General features: G+C 38.8%; 1 protein-coding gene across 17 annotated transcripts in view; it reads right to left on the bottom strand.

Annotated features, from left to right (window-relative positions):
• The window catches only part of Cacnb2 (calcium voltage-gated channel auxiliary subunit beta 2), a 433,641-nt gene that overhangs the window by 16,128 nt on the left and 398,201 nt on the right, over positions 1 to 19,312 (bottom strand). For 8 of the 17 annotated variants that reach the window (XM_008824113.3, XM_017795854.2, XM_008824114.2 and 5 more), the window contains 6 exons: positions 15,227 to 15,349; positions 13,354 to 13,490; positions 10,028 to 10,104; positions 5,230 to 5,363; positions 1,560 to 1,640; positions 1,050 to 1,108 (listed from right to left, as the gene is read on the bottom strand). In XM_008824113.3, coding sequence (XP_008822335.1) covers positions 1,050 to 1,108; positions 1,560 to 1,640; positions 5,230 to 5,363; positions 10,028 to 10,104; positions 13,354 to 13,490; positions 15,227 to 15,349 — 611 coding nt within the window. Of the gene's footprint in view, positions 1 to 1,049; positions 1,109 to 1,559; positions 1,641 to 4,552; positions 4,615 to 5,065; positions 5,086 to 5,229; positions 5,364 to 10,027; positions 10,105 to 13,353; positions 13,491 to 15,226; positions 15,350 to 19,312 lie in introns of all 17 variants that reach the window. The other 9 variants (XM_008824116.3, XM_017795855.2, XM_008824121.2 and 6 more) reach the window with 2 other exon arrangements.

Raw genomic sequence — 19,312 nt, 5'->3', positions numbered from 1 at the left:
TTATTGGAGAATGAAAACAGAAAAGTCGTACAAAAAAGATGACGAAAAAATCAGAGGAAGGAGTGAGCTCACACATGCACACGAATTACCAGGAGAATATGTGAGAGAAAAGTGTTCCTACCAGAGGGACTTGGATCCTGCTGTCTGGAACACTCAAGGAATTCAGTAGCAAGGAAAGTGTAACTCAAGTAGATGTGAACGAACAGGAGAGAACAAGGACAGTGTGTAGAACTCAGTGAGTTTGCTATAAAGAAAAGGAGAAAGGTGAGATGGCTGGAAGGGAGTGTTGGCTCAAGTGTGAGGAGAAATGACTTTATCTTCCATTAAACGGGAAATAAATGTCCATGAAGAGAGGGGAAGGATGGTGAGATGCGTGCCTGGGTAGTTTGAGTAGGACAGAAATGAGGAATGGGACTCTGGGCCCAGGTAGTTGTGAAGTGTTTGCCATTGCTGAAGACACCATGTGAAGGGGAAATGTAGACCGTTCAGGCAAACAGGAAGTGGAGATGAGCGCACGTGTGGGGAGCTACTGGCCTCGACTTCCCCAGACAGAATCTGTCTAAGAGACCTAGCCTGGCTTTGCACTGCCTCAGTCTAGTGCTAGGTTTACAGGCATGTGCCAACACACCCAGCCTGCCTGTTTTCTTAAGACTACAAGCCAGCTTGCCTATTAGGAATGCAAGTTCACTGGGGGGAAAGTTCTTTGAGAAGAGATGGTGAAAAGTCTATGGAGAAAGAAAACAAGGTGGTGGGAAAGCAAGTGGGAGGGCGTACTTATATCTGGGCAATGTTAAGGAGCCAGTGGGTCATGAATAGAGGGTGGACCGGTCAGCAGAGGTGGGGACAAGTTCAGTTTGTAGGTAGGTGCAGGTGTAGGAACTAGAGGGTCCTGGGATGAGGATGTGCCACACAAATATTGATCTGCTTGAACTGAATGAAACTCACTTCCTATCATAGAGACATCAGGAAGTTGTTTCCTCTTGGGCTCACGTAAGCACACCACAGGGTTTAGCCATCCTCAAGACAAAACACACAAAGCCAGTACTTACCGCCCTTCAAATCTGTGTTTTAAAAAATCGAACAGTGCTTTTTGCATCATGTCTGTGACCTGTAATTGAGCAGTAACAAAATAACATATGATAAAAATCTTAGGATAAAGTTGTCACTAACCGTGGTAACCAATTTTACTTCTTTTAATAACACTTAAAAATGTGAGGTTACCATATTTTCTGTTTCTAAGCTCTAACAAAATGACAAAAAGAGAAAATTTCTCTGAACTTCGGTTTCAGTGACATTACAGGTCATCGCAAGGACTTGCAGTCATTCTCCATTTGATACTGTTTCCTGGACATCGAAAGTTGTAGCTGGCAGGACTTGCCAAGGCAACCTCCAGGAAATCAAAACACTAAGCAACATATACTACCATGCACTACAGCCTGGAAACAACAGGTTTGGCTGCTAAGAGCTCAAATTCAAATTCAAGACTCTGAAGTGCAGGCATAGTCATAATGCACTCAGCAGGCAAAGGGCCAAGTGTGCTATACAGGGCAGCTACTCACCTCGTACCCCTTCAGAGAAGGGCCCACTAGGACCACCGGTCGCATGGACGGTACTACATCATAAGGAGGCGTGTGCTCTGTCTGCAGAGAAAGAAGACGCATTCAGGCCTCTCACAGGCAGGGGAACTCAAATATTTTATGCATACATCTTTCCTAAAATCTAATCTATAAGGCACTGGATTTTCAGGTATTTAATTTTTTTTTTTTAAATAATTGCCTCTTTTCTAAATAAGTCCAATGAAAGGCCGGTAGATTTATTCTCCTAAAGGCTTTGAGTTACTGAATGGTCTGTAGTTTCCATGCTGTTGTCGTGAAATGCTATTGCTCTATCAGTTCTGAAAGCAGAACACAAACGTAGTTGGGAGAGCAAGCAGAAGCAAGCCTCGTGTAGAAGAGGCACTTCCAGCTTGACTGGAAATCAGCTTTGCTGTTCAGGTGCATTTGAGTTTTCTGAAGAGTTGAAAGGATCAGAGCAGCGAGGATCACGGTAATTATGGAAGAGAGCAAGATCTTATTACCTTTGCGTCTTAGATGTTTGTCTTACCTTCATAAAACCTAATCTCCAAACACTGTGACTCTCACCACCAAATACTTGGAATTCCATTTAAATTATGAAAGAGTAGAAACTGTCATGTGTGCTTATTGTAAAAACAGGAACTGCGATCACTGGTTAGAGCTTCCTAATTAATGTTTTAGGATCTTTTATTTCTATATGTTGGCATTTAATAAAGTTTCAGGTGTATGTGTCTTGAAGGAAAGTGAATAATGTGTAATGCTTCAATGGACTCAAAGTGTTCATTACAAACTTGCATATCTAATGTGCTTCTGAAACATAAACTTTAGGTAGGATTCTGTCCATAACTAATTTGTACCTTCTGCAACCTTTTTTTTAAATAAGGAAATAAGCAAATTTTTACTGCAGTTTCTAAGACTAACACCATTTTTCAGCCTAATCGCTTCAAATAAAGTATTTCAAAATTTAGATAACATACTTTGCTTGCTTCTATTAAAATTACCTCTTTTGGTAACAGACAATAATAAAAGGATCCAGAAATGACCTTTTCTTAATGCAAAAGAATAGCAGTGAACAGCATTGGACACTGGATGAGCAAATCTTTTGCTCTTTTGACTCCTGTGCTCTGTAAGGAACTGTCTCCCTTAAGGAGCATCTGAAAAATGTAATTTGATCATCACATGCACCAGAAGAAAAATGTTCTTTATACTATTTTAGGAATCTGATAAACTAACATGGAAGTGTGAATGTAATATTTGTATCATCCTGTCAATAAAAAGCACAATTGTTGCTTAAAATTGCACGTCACAAACTTCCTGGCTTTATATGGGTTTCTGTTGGTCATGGGAACTGTTTAAAAGCACATCAAATCCAAAAGCTTCCATCTGGGATTTCACCAGCAGTTGTAGACCATGTAGTCAAAATGGGAAAATATTTCTGTGACTGGGCTGTCACTTTTTACTGCTTAAAAGTTCCCCTAGCACTCAAAACTTAATTTCAGTAGACACAATAAAGACAAAATACATTTTGAATGAAATTTTAAAAAATAACCAAGACAAACACAGTACAGTGACAGCACAGAGGCCAGACAAGCAGCGTTCTAGAAGCAATCTAAGACACAGAAGACAGTCTTAGCGCCAACTTGACTCGCAGGCTGCCTCTTTCTTTCTCTGAACTCTACATTGTTTACCACAGAATTAGGAACATAAGAAGAATGATCACCAGTGCCGAAGGCATCATAAGCATATTTATTAAAAGGCTGCACTTTATACCACCTGGGATTGTATTGAAAACATCTGGAAGCCACGTCCTTATGTCTATGCAATAGAAAAATACCTTTCCCACCATTAGTAATAGGAATATAAATTGCATGCATTTTAGTAACAGCTATTAAGAAATTTTATTTCAAGTCTTTAAGTAACAAGTGGCCCAGTACTGGAGAGGTTTTGATTCCTTCAGTCTGTGAGTGCCAGCTAGCAGAGGGTCAGTCATGCTGCTAACCAATCAGCTTCTCCGTCAACAGGGCTAACAACAGAAATTACCTTATTTGATGGAATATTGGTACTTTGGGCCCTATTACTAATGACAGTGTTTTTTTCTGTCCTTTCCTGCTAAGTTTGTTTTGAGTCAATTCTTTTAGAGGGAAAATTATGATGAAAATGCTTAAATTTTTGGCATTTACAGGCTAGTGAACTGCAAGGCACTCTCTTGGACTACTGGTCTGACCGATGCTGTTCTGTGAAGTCCAGAGTGGCTGAGCAGTGCTGACTTTCTAAACTTCTGCATCGCGGACACCGTCGGTCACCTGCCTGCGAGCTTCAGCTGTTATAACAAGATCTGCCCAGAGAGGTGGCCCACTGCTGTGGAGGACATCAAGTTGGGGCTTTCTGTGTTAACACAAAAATCCAGGTGTCTAAAATGCTGCCTGGAATTCTCTTCTTAATGCAAACTTATTTTTTAAAAAGTTTATGCTTCAACGTCTGACAATTTATAAATGACCTTCCAGAGAGCAGACTGGTTATTTGCAGAGGGAAGACTTTAACAATTAATTTTTGAACTTAAGCAGAATAGATTTTGCTTTGTATATATGAATTAAAATATACCCACGGTTGTGCAGGACCTGGTGACACAGTGACATAGGAACTGTAAGTCTAAACATCAGCATAGTCACTGTGGAATGTGTTACGGCAGAGAGGGGGGAACATGGAAGTTTGTGTGTGGGGGTCCTTTAAAAATAGAGCTACAAGGTTGTGAAACATGCTGAGAGGAAACAAGTTGTCTGCTCTAGAGGGCTCAGGAACCCCCTGGAGTTTCCAGTCAGGGTACACCATCAGTGTGTAGCATCTTGGTTGGCCAATGGCAAAGGCTCTACATAAGGCCATCAGCCCCATTGTCCAACAGGTGAGATGCTGAAATCTGACTGATGAAGAAGGCAAGAACATTGGGAGAGTATTTATATATGACAATAGGAAAAACTCACAGTAAACCGCCAAAACAAGCCTGCAGTTTTCCACTGGTCTTGTTCATCTGTAGATTTTGCACCTAGTGGATTAGAAGTTTAAATACTGACTAAATTAAAAATTGAATAATCTTTTTTTAGTACAAGCTATGTATCTGGATATCATAAATCAGAATCTAGTAACTGCTTTAATATGCTTGATTAAAAGTTAAATATCTGGCAAAAAGAAAGAAACAAAGACAGACAGTATAAGCATGCACAATTGAGGTGCATTGTATGGAGTTGTCAGTGTTGGACAGTCTGAATGTTTCAACAGATTCCTTGGTGGTAGATAGTATTCCATCAAAAAGGATAAGTACTGTAATGGTGTTTTCACAGGTCACTCACTGAATTTAGTTGGCTTGAATGCATGGACTCAATTAGCTGTTGATGGGCTTTCTTAGGACAGGGATGACTGTACTTACTAAAACTGTGGGAACTGATGCTAATGATGCCAGAGGCAGGATAAACATGGCATGTGTCATGTCAACTTACCGATCTCTGCTTCTGCTTAGCTATAGCAGCATGGAAAAGAAACAAAGAATAACAGAGCATGCATGTTATTGGCTTGTCAAAGGACGCAGACAGTCAACAGGACTAGAGATGTGACGCAGCGCAGTTGAGCAGGTGGACAACGGGAGCTGGGGAGTCCGCGTTACCTTCTTAAAGAAGGGCATTCTTTTCTCTTTGGAGTGGGGTGACGTTACACTGTTTGCACTGGGTTTAGGGGAGCGGTGGTTTGCTGGAATATCATTTTCTTCTGCATCTAAGCCAGTAGCATCTATATCTATAGCTATATACAGACAAACAATTCAAAAATCATCAGGCGGGCAGGAAAGGAGAAACAGGTTATAAAGAAAATAAAGTGAAAACAAATAGACTAACCACCGTAAAAGATCTTTCATGAGCACTCAGCACATTACACGGAGTAAAATTTAAAGGTACACCTTAAGAATGCAATGCGTTCAAAGCTAACAAAACTGAAAGCTATCCTTGCTTATTATATCTGTTTGCTTATGCAAATCAGTTTCATGCAAGAGCTCATGAGTATTTTTAAAGAGCCCTTTTAAATTTGTCGCCAATGTTGATAGTCTCCATTATCAGCTCTATAAACATATGGTACAGAATATTTGGCTTCACTTAGTACAATGTCGCGAGCTGTTTTAGATAAAAGACAGCATTGCAAACCATACAGCAGACTTCAGATTTCTCATTTTGCCCGATTTTATATGAAAAAAGAAGAACCATGTGAAAAGAATCTCTAAAATTACAACAGACCTTTAAGGGAAAAGAGAATAGAAAACCCTCAATTCAGGCAACACAAAGAAGTCATACACAGGTAAATGATTCTTTAGAAGGTTCCAGGATGAACAGGATTCGGGTGGTCTCAAGATGGTAGGTGCATTCTCTCAGGCTAGTGGGAAACAGGGGATCAATGAGATCTTTCTAACAAAATTAGATTTCTGAGGACTGCTAGGTCCTCTGCATAAGGTGAACAGAGGTTGTATGGAGGGCACAAAGATCCGAGAGAACATGCCTCCGGTTCCTCATGCGTAAAGTGAAGGGTCCAGATTGTTTGCTTGACATGTTTTCATTTCAGAAATCCTTTTACCTGAAATTATAGCTCTAAAAGTGGTAAATGTAAGCAAATGCGTAACATCATTTTCAAGTTTCTAAAATGATTCCACATGAAATTTTCAAAGATCAACTCAACCCTCTTGTTTTTTAAGATGTAAAAGCTGAACCATCGAGTGTAGGGATGTGTTCTGAGCCACCCTTGTCCTTCTACCACATGCCTTGCAGATGAGACCCCTTTCTCAGTCTGAGCGCACTTTTTCAGTTCTTTCTTCTTCCCCATGGGCTCACATCCTTGGGGTCAGGGTTCAGAAGGATGTGGGAACTGAGCTTTCTAGGTACTTAACTTTATAGTTGAGATTAAGCATAACCAAAGGTACTCCCTCTAGGAAAGCATCACACTAAACATGTTAACTCCAACAGAAACCACAATGCATTCTAATTCAAGGAACATACTACCCCTTAGAGTACCAGCTTGGTGCTGTGGCTCGCCACCACTCCCTGTCATATGTGAGCTGAGCTGTGCTTACAGCAGGCTCTTCTGACTTTTTCAAAGGACATGAGATCCTTTGTCTAGCAGCACATTATTTTTCAGTCTTGCAGTTGTTATGATATTAGGGGATTCATCCTTTAGAAAACTAGGATTTCATATTTAATTCTTTATCATTTGATTAGTCAGAAACCCATGATGGAGTGAGTACCTGGTTTATTTGCACAATGTTGCAAATACCAGCTCTGGATTGTGTAATAACTAAGGTATGGGTGTTTTGGTTTGTCTTCATTGAGTGAAGGTAGTGATGCTAGGTAATGACGCTAGGAATTTAGGGGAAAGCTTTCTTTTTATTCTGTTTATGCATATGAATGAGTTAAGAGGGTTAGAGCTTGGTGTGCAGAGAAACATCATAAAACTTGAAGGGGTTCGGACCAACCTGGACTTACATAGCACACTAGGATTATCTTCAATATTCTAAACAACTAACAGTAAAACTAATCTTAACTCATGACTTCTTGTCCATGTGTATAAATACTTCTGCATTTCATAAGCTTTCAAGAGAATAGATACTGGTTTTATACATCTCTCCCCATTTCCTCTCCTTCTTCCTCATATCATGACTGTACCTTTGCTAGTGTTGCAATGTTTTTTTTTTTTTTTTTTTTTTTTTATGAGATCCCTGGAGTGACATTAGCCTGAGAAGAATGTGAAAGCAAGTCTTATGAAATGATCTTCCTGGACTCCCAAGAAGTTAAGCATACCATTGGCAACTTCTGGACATGAAAGAGAAGCTCCAGGATACTATTCCATTCTTTCCATAGCAGGTCTTAACCAGCCTCAAAGCTGTCTCCCTTCCATGGTATAGTCCCATATACTCTATTTTTTCCTTTTTCTAGGCTTATGAAAGCCATAATCAAGGGCCAGTCCCCTCCAAGAACTTCATTGAAATTGAGGCTAGATACCCAGTCAGACACTAGAATAGACGGGCCTCCAGGACAGTGATATTTCTGAATTGTATTTTTAGGATTTACCCATTGAATCTCATCTGCTGTGTCAACACCTTTAAAAGGAAGACTGGAAATCCATACATGCATGGGAATGCATCCATACTTAGCAGCGATGCAGCTGAGACATAGTCTGCCCACACTGAGTTCAGGATGGAGAACCACCTGTACCTCAATACCAAGGGGTCAAAATCCCTTTCCTGCTTAGTAGGTATGACTTCTGCTTAATTTAAGTCTAAAAGTGTCTGGGTTCATCTGAAACACAGAACTCTACAATGTCACTTTCAGGACACATTTGTATTTCCATACCTTAGCAAATGGTATTTATTTGGAAAGAAAAGCACTTTCACATATATTAAAATACTTTGGGCTTCATTTTCATTTGCCTGTTTCAATATTTATATAGAGAACCTTGGGGAACATATTTTTTGAAATAATATTTTAGCTTAATCTTAGAGCTTGGGTCAAGTGAAGCTAAGTTCAGAGATGAGGTGTATGTGCATGTGCATAGGTATGTGGTACATGCTGTGCAACTTGCTACTACACCATTAGTTAGATGGAACTTAAAATTATTCCTTTTTCCGGCAATGAGTCTGGTGAATTATCGATAGGACCTCTGGGAAACAAAGTTCCACTTGCAGGCCAGTCCACAGTTGACAGGAAGACCAGTTAGTTGTCCTTGGAAGTGGACTGGGAGAATTTTCTCTAGGATTTTCTGATGATTTCCCTTAGATCCATTCAACTATCAATATGAAAGTCATCTGAGTCCAGATGTCCCCACAGTGCGTTTACATCTGGTACTATCTTCAGGTCAGTCAGTCACAAGTATTCTCTATTCTTGGTATTCAGGAAAGTTACTCCAAAGTCCTATGTCTGTTTAAAACCCTTGTGAAGTTTTTAAGTCATCTTTATTTCATTATGTTAAAATCCTTATGGACCCTTATTTTTAGTAACAATATGACTACAAAATGAAATCTTACCTTACATGTACACTAATTTATTCTCCGGCATGCCTGCACGTCTCATTATTTCACTAAATGATTAGCGTGCATCTGGGCAACCCTCACTCTGCCTTGGTCAAGGGAAGGCTTAAGCTTCACATTAGTGCTACAAGGGCTTCAATTTTCATTTTAAGCATACTATCTGGTGGCTTAAGAATGCTGCAAGTTGTGTGGTCAGTGTTTTTACAACCAACATGCATTCTAAACCAACTTATTTCCTTCTGTGACCAGATTTTGCTCACTTAAAAAATTCCATAGTTTTTGCAAAGTGTTTACTTGGTAAAAGCTGTCAAAATGGGGACGTAGGTATAGAACTTTAATTTCTACACATAATGTAGAGCTGCCAAATTTATTAAAATATAGTAAAATACATTGTAGATAAATTTAGTGTTGCCTCATAAATTTTAGTACACTAAACTATTTGTGTTTACTTAAAATTCAGATTTGTATTTAGTTGTGTTTATACTAAATATATTTATATTATACATATTAAATTTACACTTATAGATACTAAATAGTATAGATACTATTACTATTACTTTATAGTAGATACTAAAATTTATCTACCTAAAACTCATACTTAACTTGCTGTCCCTTGTCTGGCAACCTTAAAAATGAACCATTGCTTTGGGGAAAGAAAACAGAAAAAACAGTCACTCCTCCTTAAGTATTTTCAGGGTTTTTTGCTTTAAAATTTCTCTGCATGTCTCCATCTTTCCCAAACCGTGTTGGGTGTCTCTTAGGGCACGCCGTCTGCACTTCTCTGTCTCACTGTTCTATAGTTGGAATCCTACTTCTCCTCTTAATTAGCACTGAAGGTTATACCTCATAGTACAGTGTGGTAGTTGGTGAATGTTTGACTCTTCTTGCCCTTGACAACATGTTATCATAGAGACTAGGGATCAGCAATTAAATTACATTTATCATTTTTATAACAACTTAGAGTAAACACATTAGTAAACTTCCTTTTCAGTTTCTCAAGGCCAGGAAACAAACAAACAAACAAGCAAGAACAAAAAACAAAATACTTCCCATAGTGTTCTTAACTTCAAGGGTGCATTTTTATTTCTGATACATTTTCACATTTGTAGGATTGAATAATAAAAAAAATCTATCTATCTATCTATCATCTATCTATCTATCTATCTATCTATCTATCTATCTATCTCTCTATCATCTATCTATCTATCTATCTCATCTATCTATCTATCTATCTATCATCTATCTATCTACCATCGATCTATCTATCTATCTATCTATCTATCTATCTATCTATCTATCTATCTATCTATCTCGCTCGCTCGCTCGCTCGCTCGCTCCACACAACGACAGAAGACCTGGAAATCATGAAACTCAGTGTAGTGGTCAGCACTGATCTACTTACCAGATGATGGTGGTGTAGACTTTCTGGAACTAGGTACTATGTCACCCAAGCTGGATGAAGAGTTTCCTCCTGATTTACTGAAGTAAAGCAGAAATCCATATTAAATCCAACACTTGCTTCAGATCCTAAAACATTTCAGTTGCTCGATAAATATGATAATTCAGTGTGTTTTTATTGTACTTTAAATGTGCATCTCTTACAAGGAAGCGAACAGTAATTTCTGAATGGAGACTCCTGGAATACTTGAAACAATTTTATAAGATTCTCTGTCTTGAAGTTCAAGGTTTAATTTTTAAAAGTCCCCGAGAGAATGGAAGGGAGCTAGGATAATTTCTGTAGCCCTTAAGTTCTGTGGCCAGAGCACAGGTGGCTGGACAGGAGCAATTTCCTTTGCTTTCCATTGGAATCCTACTTCTTACTTAGCACTGAAGTTTATAGCTCATAGTGCAGTGTGGTAGTTGAACATTTGCCTCCTTCCTGCCCTTGAGAACTTGCTGAGTTCGTAGAGACTAGGGATCAGACATGAATTCATAAAGACTAGGGATCTTAAGGCTAACACCTAAACTAAATGTTTCCTTCTTATGTCCAACCCTGTTTTGGTGTAGTTTGACTATTTTTAGGATCTTAAGGTTGAAGTACAGCTTTCATAGCAATCTGGAAAAGAAAAACACAGCAATACTTGCTAACCTTTAAGACATAAGAAAAAACTTAACACAATTTGCATTATGATTTAACCAAAAGGCAGTATCAAGATGAGGAGGATTAAACTTGGTCAGTTTAAGACTACTGTGAAGATTAATCAAAACTGCTAAACTGGTATAGGAGAGTCATTGAAACACTTTATTCAAAACTGCCTTAATGGCTGGGTGTAGTGGTGCACACCTTTAAACCCAGCCCTTGGGAGGCAGAGGCAGATGGATCTCTGTGAGATGGAGGCCAGTCTGGTCTCCACAGTGAGTACAGGGAGACTGGCTCAAAAAGACCAAAATAATAAAATAAAATAAAATAAAGCCATAATGACATCTAATACCTTGTGTCCGACTTAAAAAATTAAAAAAAAAATCTGAATTGCCAATTCTAATGTTTGATAGAATATACACATCTTAGAAACTCTGGAGTTAATAGTAGAATTTGTGGTTTACCAGTACATAGGAATGTGTGTGGTCCCTCTACACATAAATATTGCAAGAAACATATTAACAGAATAAGAATGTCATGGGGTTTGGGCAGGATGGCTGCACTGCCTAATACTTTTTATCATAGATGAGACAAGGTCTCCTTGAAAGATTTGTCTATCATGTCTTACCTCAAAAGACACTTTTAACCTGGTAAAACGTGGGCATGAGAATGAAAGTTCCACCTTTACTAACTGGTTGAAGTTTATAGCCAGTCTTCTAGAATTTTGATGCACAAAACAAATGTTAAGAACTTTACTGAACAACTAGCAGGTAGGGTGTCTCTCTCTCTCTCTCTCTCCTACTGTCATTTTCAAATACTGAGGTGATAGAAGAATGCAATTCACAGTGTTCCAAACTCCATCTATGTACCACCCGTTCATATCTCTCTCTCTCTCTCTCTCTCTCTCTCTCTCTCTCTCTCTCTCTCTAAGGCTCTTACATACTTCTGTGTATCAAATAAGACACAAGATAGTATATAGAGTAAAAAGTAGAACATTACATAATCACTTCTGACAATTATATTGAGGGCACTTATTGCTAAGGTCAAACATTTCCTTCCTGAGGCTTTTACCTTTCTTTTAATTTTGTAAAATCTTTATGTGTGTGTGTGTGGGGGGGCTGACTATGAACCATGTACAGAGGCAAGAAGAGAGCATTGGATCCCCAGGAAATGGGTTATAAGTGGTTGTGAATCATCTGATGTAGGTGCTGGGACCCAAACCCAAGTCCTCTGCAAGAGGACGTGTTCTTAACCACTGAGCTATCTTTCCAGCCCTGATCTTTCTTTTTCATTCTATTTGAAATACTAAGTCTAATTTTAGTTCAAGAATGGGTTTGTTTACATTATTTCTAAATTTTAATAGTAAAAATACTGCGTTGTGTAAAATTGTGATAGATGTTGCTAATAGTTCAAATGTTCAGTGCAGATGTGTACTTTTAATGTTATCCAGTTGCCAAGTTCTTAAACTGCTCCAATATTACTGATTTTTATTTGTTTCAGTCTCTGTAACATATATATATATGCATATATGTGAATATACACATACTTTTCAAATACCATTAGACTCTTATTATGTCCTCAGGAAATATACAAAGTATTAGAAGGCAAATAACTCTTACCAGTGAGTAAGAGTTATTTTACATCCTTAGGCAAAAGCTTTGGTAAAGAGATAGGGTAAAATAAAATAAAATAAAATAAAATAAAATAATAAAATAAAAAAGTTAAGAAAACCAAAGGAAAGAGTACACTGCTATAAGACAAAGCAAGCTAGTTCCCTGGAATAAGTGATAAGCTGTTGGGAGCTTCATGGTGACCAGATGCCAGCTGCAGTGTGGACGGGTTTACCCTGTTTCATTCATCTAGTGAGAGTGGGTGGAAAAACCTGCTAACATTAAGATATTATCACCAACAAAGGAGTTTACATAATTACATAAAAAAAGCAAGATGTAAGCCAGAGAAAATAGAAGCTTAGTCATCCACATGGTGAAAAGTCTTCACTATGTCCTTCAAAGATAAGCATGATGTATTCTTGGACTTGACTCCAAGGGGTACAATATGAAATTCACAATGCTAGTGTTTCAGTGAAGGGTTAACAACTTTAAGCTTCCTAGGAAGGAGTATTCACACTCAGCCTATTATATAACCCATCTGATTGCTATCTGCAAAGACAATTTTAACTTGCTTTATACTTAGTATCTTTTCAGGTGCCTAACAGTTGATAGAACTGAAAATTGAATTCTCAGGTGAAAATGAACAGACCACAGAAGCTGCGGCCTGAGACTGTTGTCTCTGAAACTTCGCCAGCCATACCGGCAGCTTCAGACACTTGGACTAATAACCATGGTTGCTACATGTGAGGGTATGTTCAGCAGTATTAGGACTGCAGATTCTCCTGTGTGCTGAAGGCAGACTTGATGCTCTGTGACCTGAGCTGTTTTTGTTAATGATGATAATTAATTTGATTCTCTCTCAGATGGGATGGAACTCAGATGCCAGGATGAAGTTTTGTTAGGCACTGTTGTGATGCTATCAGTGAACCAGATCAGTGTCTGCTCGATGCATAGTAAGGATTACAGAATACAGGAAACAGCAGGACAAATGACGCAGAATATGAAGTTTCACAGAAGCAGGTGACATTCTCCTCATACCTGGAGTAGAATTTCCCTTGCTTGGCTCTCTGTTCATGCTGTAGCCTCATGTTTTCTAGTTTGACTGGACTTGGGATAAATCCGATTTCACAGCCTTCTTTAACCAGTCGTCCTATCCACCAGTCATTATTAAATTTCTAAACACAAAATCAAAAGTATTAACATTAGTGCACAGAAGTTCAAATTTCTGAATTGATTCCTTCTACATGAACTATTTTCATTGGAGAGAAATATGGCATTTATAATGAAATATGCTCGAACTACCCTAATTCAAGAAGCTGCCAGGTTCGTGGACTTAGCACCCAAGAGTGAAGTATGTTTGGTGTGCTCAGTACACAAATGATGACTTCAGATTCCTTGTGTTTACTGGTGCTGCCTTTAGAACCAAGCTGAATTCTGTCATTAGCTGTTCAGGGTCAAAGGTTAATAACCATCACTAGCAAGAGACCATTAGGAACCTGTAAGTGTTGTGGCACTCTTTTCTAGTAGAATGAGATTAATGAGAAGTACTCATATTGAGGGATAAATAGTGAAATGTACCTGACTATTTTATGTCAGCAAAATGTACCTTTGTGCAGTTTTATAATTATGCAGTTCTCTTCCCAGATGGTGTTTCTTGTGCTGATGTTGACAATTTGTCTCTTGCAGGTAGAATATTTATCTTGAAGCTTCACGATCTAATTTCATTTTTCTCAGTTAAGTCTGTTCTCAAACTCTTCAAAGAAGAATGTTCACGGTTTTTATTTCCATAATAGAGTGATCCTCCTCAAAGTATTAGCCACCAAGAGAACTGTATATTAGTCTGACTTCCTGTTATAAAGTGGGATTCTAGATTCACCATCATTTCTGAAAATGTTTCTGACTGTTGTCTTTTCCACCTAGTATTTCACATCTCTACCCAGGAGTTACTGGAATGGAAGGTTCTGTGGTGGGCAGTCTTTACCACCTTTCCCTTACACCATTTAGCATTTCATCAGCTGAACTGTAATGAGCTCCCTAGGACTTACCCCTTGAATGGAAGTGCTCCAATTGTACTACCTCCCCTGACAGGTCCAAAAAGAGCTTATATGCATGCAGACTGTCATCAGGTAGGAGGAATTTCTGTTACTCGGTATAATGTTTTTCCAATTTACAGATTGTGTCATTGTTAATGGGAAGGGAGGGATCTAGAACTTATAGAAAATAGAATTTTCCTGGTATCTGCTTCTCGCCTTGCTCACTCCAATTTCTACTGTTCTCTTTCCACTGGGCACATCTGCATCTAAGGTGGAAAATGGCACCAAAGTTATGAGTTCAGATGTTTGCAACAGAGAAGTGAGTCATGAATTCTAGATCTTATAAAAACCCTCCCCCAGGAGCCAGGCATGGTGGTTCATGCCTGTAAGTCCAACACTCAGGTCACTGAAGCAGGGGATCACTGCAAGCTTAAGGACAACCTGGGCTACACAGCATAGTCCAGGCTGGCCTGGGCTACAAAGTGAAACTCTATCTCAAAAAAAATAAAACAAAACAAAAAACCCTCTTCCCCAGATGACTCAAACTTCAGACATCAGAAAAAGTTATACAATCAATCAAGGCTAAACATTAAGAGACAAAGTGCAGGTTACACATAAAAATGGATCATCTAACCTAATAGTTCCCAGTTTCTGGGCCACAGAGCCCAAGGGGCCCTAAAGTTATTGCCAGAAACCTCTGACTCCTTTCTACACTGAAAATGTTTACTTACATCAGAAAAGGCTGCGGGCCACTAGTTTAGTATGCACATTATATAACTACAGCTAGACCCAACGCTGTTTCACAGCAGCAAGAAATAAAAAATGAGATTTCGAGGTGAAAAATCACACTAAGAGAAACCAATATTCATTTTCCTTACTTCCTTAACATGCAGAAAATCTTTCGCCTCGAATGAGATGGCCATGCTTGGAACTGGAACATCATCTTCATGGGCTGCGCTGTAGCTGACATTTGTCCGAACCGCAAATGCAACAGGTTTTGTCTAAAGAGAGAATGGGAACAAAAACCATGAAGAGAAAAGAAATAATCATGTCCTTCCTTTCTCCCTCTCAAGTATACAGAGCCCCTGAAAAGCTGCTATAATGGCTGTCCCTTCTCCTGGCCCCTGCCTCACATTGGTTCCTTATCACAAAAACAGCTTGTCAGTATTCTCAATGCATGAGATAGCTCAGTTATATCCACCCACTTCTGTGTGGGTATTAAAAAACTGTCATTCTCTTTGAAAACACAAAAGGAACAAAGGTGAAGGGGAACGAATGAGATACGTGTTTACACATTGTAGTGTGCAACCACTGGAAACCAGGACACCCCCACACACATGAATAAAATGCCTAGTTATTTGGTTTGAGTGGAAAAAACATAGAAACAGCCTCCCTACCTTGAACATCCACTTCAGTTAATCATTAGTGATGTAATTCCCAATGGCACAGTCTCGGGGATAGAAAAAGAACCAGAGAATATGTTCTGTGACTTTAGCAACTATTAACTATGGCTGCAGGGAATTACGAAAGCACTGACCTTTTCCTATTATTTTTCCTCCCTGAGTTCATTCAGCCACAAAAGATAACATTAATTTAGTAGCCTTTATTATTTGATGCTTCTGAAAATTTACAGCTAAATATCTGTCCTCTACTGGCAATACATATGTATCTACCAGATTGGAAATGTAAGCAGGCTGCTTTTTATGACAGGAATATTCTGAGGCCAGTGGCTATCTTCCTTCTTCCTCTTGTGAGATGTAAGACCAAACTGAAGACCTCTGCCTGAGATGCAAGACCAAACTGCCTGAGATGCAAGACCAAACTGAAGACCTCTACCTCTCGAGATGCAAGACCAAACTGTCTGAGATGCAAAACTGTCTGAGATGCAAGACCAAACTGAAGCCAAGAGACCTTGGTCTTGCAGAGTGCTCCTGGGGACACTGAATGGGAGGCTAAGCTAATAGACAAGTACAACACTGTGGGGCACAGTGGAACCCAGGAATGATCTAGACCTTGAGGGCAGCATAGCTAGCTCAGGCTCAAAAACAAAGATGAACATGAGCTCTGGTATTGGATTCAAACTGTTCTTTTTCTTCACCCTCTGACTGCTGGGCCTCTCAGTTTTATCTGAAAGACTTCATCATGGTTGAAGGGTAAGGCGGCAGGAAGGACAGAAAGGACAAACATAGGACAGCCCAGGAGAGACACAGGGATTAGGTTCCAGGTCATCATTAGGATACTAGGTTGATTTGGAATCAATGTGGTCCTTCATTCCACCATCAGTCAACCCTGTCACTATCTGAAGGACTTTATTCTCAGGCCAATGTCATGGCTCCAGTGTGCTTCTCCTGCATCCGTTTCTAACTTGTGGCTGTGAGGCATCAGGCACTTGAGGAAGGAGGAGACTATTCTACAAGCTTTTGCTTCTTACAAGGAATCGATCCCCCATTTTAAAATTTGTTTAATTTTATATGTATGTGATTTTCCTACATGTATACATGCGTACCATGTGCGTGCTTGGTGCCCTTGGAGGCCAAAAGGGGACTTTAGATTCCTTGGAACTGGAGTTGCAGTTGGTTGTTAATCACCATGTGAGTGCTGAGAACTGAGCCTGGGTCCTCTGCAAGAGCAGCCAGAGTTCTTAATAGCTGAGCCATCCCTCCAGCTCCCAGACCACCTATTGGGCACCTCTGCCATATAGATACATGCATGCTACGTAGGTTAAATAAACTGTCTGTGCTTGGTTTCCCCCTTTATGGTGCATAGAATTAAAAGCTCATTACACATTACCTTGTGGAGTGAGCCTGAAGAGATTCTCAAATCAATAAATACCAACTTGTAAGAGAATAGCATCTTGCTATCCAGGCAATATTGTAAAAGTACTTTAAGACTACAAAAGCCAGGACTTATTTACATCTTCCATGTATTTCCAGTTAATACTTTGTGGGAAGAGAATGAAAAATGAGTACGTGATTCAGATGTTACGAAATTCCCATTCCTTCTAGGTGGTTCTTCACCGTGTACATGGCATGACACAGTAAAATCATAACAGCTAAGACTTTGTGAATGTTTGACACCTGATAGGTAGTATGCTGGGTATTGTGCAGAGACTTGCATTTCATTAAATCTCAGCAATGGTTTTTCCCAGAGGAGGAAACAGACTCTAAAAGTTCTCTTAGAAACCAGGTATGGTGGTACACATCTGTAATCCCAGCTCTTAGAAGCTGAGGCAGAATGATAGTGAGTTCATAGTCAATGTGGGCTATACTGAAAGAAACTGTCCCCCTTTAGTTGCTGGCTCAGGCCCTCTATCCCTTATACACTCTACTCTGTCTGGAGACAGGTGTCAAGACTCAGTCAACAACAGGTGCATACATAAGAAAGCCCATGTGGCAGGTCCGAGACGATGGTCATAGACAGCTCTGTGGCCTAAGACTTTCATTTTTCTACCTCCAAAGGAAGCTCCATCTGCTTAGCAGAAGCTTCCCATGGAAGCCTGTCAGAGATGTTTAAAATTTTAGCAGAATTTTTAAAAATTATTTATTTAATAACCACATAATTAGAAGGAGCATTTCATGACAACAGCGTTGACATATTCAATAACAATTTCCAGAGCTAAGATGCATCTGTTTCAAAACTGGCTGTACATTTTTAGGTTTACAGTTGAATTAATACAGTTATACAATAGTGTACTCAGTATAAACCCTGTAAGATATAAAATTAAATGAGGTTCTAACCTTTAAAAAAGATCTCCATTTCATTATTAAAATACACAGTTTCATACAGAAAAATTCATTTTTAATGCAATTGACACTAAGATGTTTGCACATGCATTTCTAATCTCTATATATCTGATTATTACTAGTCACAGTTGGTTACTTTCTGAGCTCCTTGGCATCTGAGCATGGATATAAAGTCATCAGGTAGATTTCAATGGTAATGTTTTTCATATCTACTAATTATTAAGGAGCAAATTTTTATGCTTTGAAGAATTTTTTTAAATTAAAAAAAATTATTAACCATATGATTAGAAGAAGCATTTCATTACAGCTTTAACATATTCAGTAACACACTCCAGAGCAAGGATACATCTCTTTCAAAAGTGGCTGTAAATTTTTAGTTTCACAGTTGAATTAATACAGTTATACAATATTGAACTCAGTATAAACCCTGTAACATATAAAATTGAATGAGTTTTTACCCTTTAAAGAAGAACTCCATTTCAAGATATGCTGCTTCCTACATTTTTTAATATTATTTTTTATTTTTTTGAGAAGGAGGATATCATTATAGCTTTAACATGTCCCATAACATTTTCCAGAGCAAAGACACAGATTCTTCAAAACAGGCTATAAAATTTCTAGTTTCGATGTTGAATCAATACAGTTATACAATACTGAACTCAGCATAAGCCCTGTAAGACATAAAATTGAATGAGTTTTTAACCCTCAAAAAAGATCTCCATTTCATTCTAAAATATACTGTTTCTTACAGAAAGACTCATTGTTTCGCTACTAACACGGACATGTTGGTGCATGCATTTCTAATCTGTATGTATCTAATTATTACTAGTCATAGTCATTTCCACTCGGATCCTTGGCACCTGTGTATGTCTATAAAGTCATCAGGGAGATTTCAATGGTAATATTCATCACCTCTACTAACCAACATGATGTAAACTTTATGCTTCCTCCTCAAATACAATACATTTTTAAAAATTTGTTGATTTTTTTTTGTGTGTATATACCACAAAGAACTTCCCAAACCATTTTATTCAACTTTACATCCACTTCCCAGATGGCACCCTCCCATAGCCTCCCTCCCCCGACTAAAGCCCTTATACTCTGATATCCCTGCTACTGTCTGCTGTGTTGTCAGCACCCCAGCCATTCCCCACTACTTGTCCATCTGGTGAACCTAGTCAGCCTATCTAGAGGTCTTTGTTTTAGGAAGGTCACGTGTTT

The sequence above is a fragment of the Nannospalax galili genome, unplaced genomic scaffold, assembly GCF_000622305.1.
Source record: "Nannospalax galili isolate Female #2095 unplaced genomic scaffold, S.galili_v1.0 scaffold1569, whole genome shotgun sequence".
NCBI classification, from domain to species: Eukaryota; Metazoa; Chordata; class Mammalia; order Rodentia; family Spalacidae; genus Nannospalax; species Nannospalax galili.
This window is presented reverse-complemented; position numbering and strand designations above follow the sequence as displayed.